Source organism: Stegastes partitus, unplaced genomic scaffold (assembly GCF_000690725.1).
Source record: "Stegastes partitus isolate 25-593 unplaced genomic scaffold, Stegastes_partitus-1.0.2 Scaffold132, whole genome shotgun sequence".
Lineage (NCBI taxonomy): Eukaryota > Metazoa > Chordata > Actinopteri > Pomacentridae > Stegastes > Stegastes partitus.
In genome coordinates, this window is record NW_007577863.1 from 294173 (window position 1) to 301152 (window position 6980).

Here is a 6980-nt window from a genome sequence, read left to right on the forward strand (position 1 = left end):
AAAAAAAAATCAATGTGAACCATGATAGGAAATGGGCGACATCTTTGTTTTAAATTGAATGAATAGGCAGGTAGGCACAAATCTGCAGACTCCCGGGGAAACAGGCTGACTTTCTGCTATATCGACATCCCACTGATTCAGGCTTTGTGTCTCACAATCGCCCCCCTTCATCTCCTACCGAGCTACTTAATATGTTCGAGGGGCTCCGGTGCTTCTCATCTGTAAAAAGGCAGAGCTTTTCTTTTACTACATTAGAGGCGGTGTTGGTGGGGAGGAAGGAGAATAGGTTGGCGTGGGGTTGTGTGGTGGGGTGGTGCTGCTGCAGCTCTGAAGTCTGCCTGGTGGGACTGGAGCTTTATTGGCTGGAAAAGAAGTTGATGGAGTTGCAAGGGCCTGAGAACTTGGAGGAAGCGTTTGAAAGTTCCACATCGGCATTACAGAGATGAGCTACCATTCAGCGCTCGATGCTGGGCTAAACTAACACGTCCACATGATTGCACGCATACGTTAACCCTGCATGTCTAAGCAAAGAAACACAAACGCGGCATCATGCACACACGCATTTACTCACATCCAGCAGAGAGAGAGATGCGAGCACACACACACACACACACACACACACACACACACACACACACACACACACACACACTTCGGCTTCCCTTTTTATCTACTGGCCTGCGAGATGAGACTGGGCTCTAATTGGTCCTGGGGGAGATTGGCAGGGCGAGAAGAGCAACGACGAGGCCTGATACTCTGGAGACAAACAACGGGAGGGGGAGTGGCAGGTAGGAAAGGGCCACCGCTCCACAAGTAGAGAGAGAACCGCAACGGAAGAGAGGAAATAAATGAACAAGAAAGAGGGCAGCTAAAGTAGAAAAGCACATTCTCTCACAAACTGTTGTTAATGCAGTTGGTTCAGTGTGATATGCAGATTATTAATAATACATTCCAATAAATTTCATCGGTTTAAAGAAACGCAGGCAAGTGCTGTAAGGATGTTTCCATACTTTGGCTAATTTCCCTTTGGTTAACGTGTGCTCGTCTTGCTTCCCCCTCCCCCCCCATCAGCGTGTCCCAGAGGACGTCGAACAATGGATGCAGAGAGAGGTAGAGAGGAGATTGAGGTAGTTTTCAAAGGAGATGAAAGGAATGTGTGATCAGAGGTTCTAACCTGCGGCCAACACCTTCGTCTTTCGCCCTTTCAGCAGTTTCTGCACCCGGCAAAGCTGCAGGTGGTTCTCATGGCGCCGGGCATTGTCCTGGATCCGACAGGACACCTTGCTCACTGCAGTCACGGCTCCTACAGCAATCACACACACAAACAACATCTTTTGTTTGGACACTGATTGATTCAATTCTTTCTGAGTAATTACACATGTGTATATACTTTTTTATATGAATACAATGATTGTACAATTATTAACCAAATTGTACAAACAATTAAAATTCAAACCTCAAAGGTCCCATATTACACCCATTTTTAACAAGCACATGTAAGTCTCACATGTCCCCACAATATGTCTTTCAAGTTTCAGGCAGTGGGAAATGTTTGTACGTATCTCCACCTCTTCACGTGCATGACATTTACATTTGATTGAATTGTGATGCAGAAACTTTACAATGATGCCAATCAAGAGAAATAGAATATATACTGCATGGAGATACCAATGGTAGTACCTTTGCTGAGGGGTGTTTTGCATTATTTTTCACTTTTGGACTCAAATCAGGTGCCATACTTGGTCACTTTGTAGGTTTTACCCTTTTCTGTTTTTCAAAAATCTCATCTTATCTCTGATAAGTAGAGTATTTTCTCTCATGAATGATTGAAAACACACACTTTAGAAAGACCATATTGAAAATACAGGCCCCAAAGTAGAGAATCAATGCAACAAAAGTGAATACACCTGTGATCACTGGCACACAAGTTACTGAAAATCTGTGATCACTGAAATAAAACAGTTTCAGTGATTTCTAGTTAGACGTGGTTATAAAATGAGCTGTCAGCACCAGAACTTCCTCTGTTTCGGAGCTATATGCTGTGTCTATCTGCATTTCTGCATCATTGCTCCACATGAAAAAGAAATGCCAGAGGAACTAAAACAATCTCACAGATATGTAGAAAGCTACAAAAAGAGCACCAACTAAAACCAGTGGAAACACAGCTACAGCAATGTTCAAGAGGCTCAGTGTGAGCCATAGCAACACTCATCAAAGTTGTAGTGGCGATCTTCCTAAAATGCCACAGACGGGATTCTACTTGTGCAATCTAGCTCTAAGAAACAGACTGTCAACTGCTTCAAACATTGCATAGGGGTTAATAATGGAAATCAGAGGTTGGATGACGGCTTGGTCAGCATTAAGGACATTGCATAATGCCGACTGAGATGGACAGTGTCACAAAAACACCCTTGCTTTTCTCTGCTAAACAATATGAAAGATGGCACAAACCTGGCCAGCATTACCACAGTGATGTTATAGTTCCTACAGTGATGCAGTTGGGAGTGTGACAGTGCTGCATGAGTTCAGAGGGTGCTTGGAAATGATACTGGACAGATGGCACTATCAATACTTGTAGATACCAGGTAACATTTATTGTAAACATGTACAAATTCAGGGCTGCAAGGTGGCGCAGTTGGTAGCACTGTTGCCTCGCAGCAAGAAGGTTGCCGGTTCGCGTCCCGGTGGGGGCACTGGAATCTTTCTGTGTGGAGTCCATGTTCTCCCCGTGCAGCGTGGGTTCTCTCCGGGTTCTCCGGCTTCCTCCCACACAGTCCAAAAACATGTTGAGGTTAATTGGTGATTGTAAATTGTCCGTAGGTGTGAATGTGAGTGTGCTTGGTTGTCTGTCTCTAAGTGTAGCCCTGAGATGGACTGGCGACCTGTCCAGGGTGTCCCCTGCCTTCGCCCTAAGTCGGCTGGGATAGACTCCAGACCCCCATGACCCTAGTGAGGATTAAGCGGTGTATAGAAAATGGATGGATGTACAAATTCAGTAGTCGCAATGGGTATTATGAACAAACCTAGTTTTGAATGACAGGTTTCCTGCGATCACATGCTGTTAATAAAAAACTTTTAAGGTATAACGCTTCCAAATATTGGTTATCTGCCTTTCTCAGTCACTTACATCGATATCAACACTGGACCTCAAAAGCCACAACGGTCGATCCCGAATGCACACGCAGGTAAAAACACATGATGCTTCCTTTAGAACGTGAAGACTTATGAAGTTCTCGTCTCAGGCTAAATTCCCTGCCCCCGCTGTTCCTCTAGCACACACAACACTGTAAAACTACTTTAAGCTATGGCAAGTTTTAAAACTAGAGTAATTGAACAATGCATGTTCAAACTGGAAGCTGGATCACTGACACAGGACGCCTGCCTCACAAACTGATAGGTCTGGTTCCTTAGGTTGGTTCCATGTGAAACCCCAGACGTGTACATTTGTGTTTTTGAAATTGTCATCGGTACTCTGCAGTTTCAAGGTGAACATACTCAGCCATGGTGTTGACTGCTGACTTCCTTCATGATGTCATCTAGCATATAAAGCACCACATGGACATGTAAACAAGGTAAACAAACAAACAAACAAACATGATTTTCACCACAGGAGGTCATCAGTGTCCTGTGCACCTACTCTAAACCCAAACCTTAGCCTGACCTTACTCCAACCACTCCAAAGGGTTAAACCTTAAAAGGCTTAATACTAAAAACACACGTGACATTAATAAATAATTACATACTGTACTAACTGCATTTACTCTACCTGAATAATATCACACAGGCTCTCTGTGAGAAGACTAAACTCTTTGATTTCTAGCTGTTCTACTTTTGTTCTAATTCAGCTCAGTGGGGTTTTTACTGGTATTTGTCATCATGCCATTGATTTCAGACCTGCAATTATTGAACTACAACTGACTGACGTCATGGTCTGAGTTTATTTGTCTGAGCTGAGTGAAATGAACAGTAAATGTCCCTACCTTCTTGGTATTTATAGTACGGCTGTGAGAACAACGTGTGGATTCACACAATAATTAAAGTTTAAATATTCTGATTATTACTGGAAGATGTAGCAAAAAAATAAAATGTTCTCTGTTGATACAGGATTTCTATGTTTGGTTCTCTTTTTATAAACTCAAGATTCAAAAGTCGTGTTCTGTGCTGTTCAGAAAAAGTTATACAGGCTCTCTTAAAACCAGATTTCCTCATCATGTAAGTGTCATCAAAAATACTGCTGCTATTATTGGATTACTACGACCTTGTTACTGTTACATTACAACAATAACAAGTCATATATATTCACATGTATTCATTCAACATATAAGAAATTACCATGCAAACAAAACAAAACAAAACAAAAAACCTGCCAGAGCCTGCTTGCACTTGAATAGTCAGATAACATTGTTTAAAACTGGTTCCATTTTAGATCTGGTGCCTAGTTACAAAAAACCCAGACTAGTTTAAGCTCCACAGCTTTTTTTTTTTTTTTTTTTAAAGTCTCTCCAGGATCTTCTTTATTAGCAGGAAATATATACGAGATGTTATAGTGACACTAAGCGTCTCATTTTTAGCCAGTGATGACTGTCACTTTTCCAAAAGACAAAACTTGGGCAAATCATATCAACTGTCGCCTCAAATTTGAACCATGCCCACGATTTTTGTTACCAAACCATGGAACAATGACACATGATATGTAAAATCAAATATACAGGCAATGCTTGGGTCCTCCACATATGGTATGATCAGTCAGAAGAATTCTGGGATGTTTTTTATGATGAAAATGCGTGAGACTGTCATTTTCTTCACATCACCAACCGAATGCATAAAGAAAATATAAATAGGAAACATGAAGACTTAATGAACAAATATTAGGAAATACACAGAGCAATAGTCAGTCACACCAACAAACATAATAAAGAAAAAATGTTGAATCAGCAGTCATACTAAATATGGTAAAAAATACTGCGCTTGTGGTAATACACAAAAGCCACAGGTCCGAGTGGTCCGAACTGGGCCTGATGGTCTCCTGAGTGGTTCAGGCTGAGCTGTGTCCACACTAATGTTCACAGGGGCACCTAACCATCGCCGTATCAGAGGGATGATGGTCGCCACCACAGGGGCCCCTGTGGCCTTTAATGCATTAGCCTCCTGCAGCTCACTTGAGCTGTCAGTCTGTAACTGTATGCACACAACAGCAGTTAAATAAACCCTTTTACCTCCAAACATTAAATGGTTTCCAGCTCAGTGCCCAAACAACAAACCACTGGTTGGACTGTTGATGTAAATCAGATAAGAACAAATGTTTCATGTTGTCAGTCTTCTGGTATATCTGCTGACATCATTGGCAATGAGTATTAATGATAAGAACATTTCAGTTATGCAGATTCGGTTTTGGTTTACGATGACATATGTATTGACAAACCAGGTTCAGATCCTGTGAATGAACAAGTTTTTGGAGGAAGATTATTATTATTATTATTTTTAAATCCGACATTTATGCACTTCATAACTGCATTTATGTCAACTCTGTCAGACACAGTGAAAAGTGTTTTATTTTAGAAAACCAAAACTATTTATTTGCCTCAAACAAACAATACCTGCAGCATGTTCATCATGGATGCTGCAATCTCCATTAAACTGTGCTGAAACCTGTAAGCGCAGGCACCCAGAATGAAGTCCAAAGATATAAAAAGAACAAATAGGAATGATCTGGTTGTTTTCCTTCTTTTGCTGACTCTAATGGATAGATGCATACAACTAATACCAGGCACATAACCACAAGACTGTTTGAAGGTTTGTGTCCACAGGGCTGGACAGAAAGTGGGAGCTGGGTTAAGGGGAGATGCTACAGAGTGGTGCACCTGTGTGTGCTGAAGGTAAACCGTTGCTGCCAGCAGGGAAATGGGTGCTGGGGCTCGCTGGATCACACAGGGATAATACACATGGCTGGGCACTTACTCTGCTGTTTCAGATGGCTTTTTATTTGACTTAAAAAACACTGGGGCATGAACAAGCCATTACACCAACTGGAAAATAGGGATGACCAAATGAAGAAAGGCTCAAATGCTGAAGGATTCTGCTCTCCTCGGGAACACAATGCATGACTAAACATCATGATGAGCTTCAGCCCTCAATGATGCCATTGTACATAGGAAAGATCTACAGTCAAAGAACTACGAGGTGTGTCAGAAAGGTTCCAGAACCGCTGCCACAAAAGAAAGATGTCAAACCCAAACTACAAACTACAAGTTTTCCCCTTCAGACGATCAACCAGCACGTCTACAAAGAGATCCTGCAGCGTTTGCGTCGTTCAGTGCACGAGAAGAGGCAGAGTTGTGTCAGGACCAGTGGTGGCTGCTTCACCATGACAACCTGCTCACAACGCCCTGAGCATCCCACAGTTCCTGACTCAGAAGAACATGGTCGTGCTGGAGCAACCTCCCTACTCACCCCACCTGGCTCTGTGGGACTGTTTCCTCTTCCTCAAGCTCAAGGGGGTCATCAAGGGGACCCACTTTGACGACGTGGACGACATCAAGATGGCTGTGATGATGGAGCTGCAGAGGATCCTGGAAGAATCCTTCCAGGAGTGCATGGCGGCGTGAAGAGAAGGCTGGGGAAGTGTGTTAGACTCCAGGGGGATTACTTGGAAGGAGAGAACTTGTTTGTAGTTTTGATTTGAAATATATCTTTTGTGATACCAGTCCTGAAACTTTTCTGACACACCTGGTATTTCTCTTAAGTTGCTATCCTTGAGTTTGACAACATAGGCTGTGGGGAGTTTCAACTGCAAATGGCTTCAGTAAAGTTCTACTCAATGATTACAGACGTGTGTTGAAGCAGGACGACTGAATGACACATCAGTCTAAACGTGCACACTGTGGAAATGTTCAAACCACTACTGGTAAATGTCATATTCCTCCAAGGATCACGCAGGACAGAACAGATGTTTGGGGTTTTCGTGAGGCACTTGCTCCGTG

At 42.7% G+C, this 6980-nt stretch overlaps 1 protein-coding gene across 1 annotated transcript in view; it reads right to left on the reverse strand.

Moving 5' to 3' along the window:
- The window catches only part of arhgef39 (Rho guanine nucleotide exchange factor (GEF) 39), a 72033-nt gene that overhangs the window by 22067 nt on the left and 42986 nt on the right, over nt 1-6980 (reverse strand). Inside the window, exon 7 of the mRNA XM_008278787.1 lies at nt 1175-1303. Within this exon, the coding sequence (XP_008277009.1) occupies nt 1175-1303 (129 nt within the window). The remainder of the gene's footprint in view (nt 1-1174; nt 1304-6980) is intronic.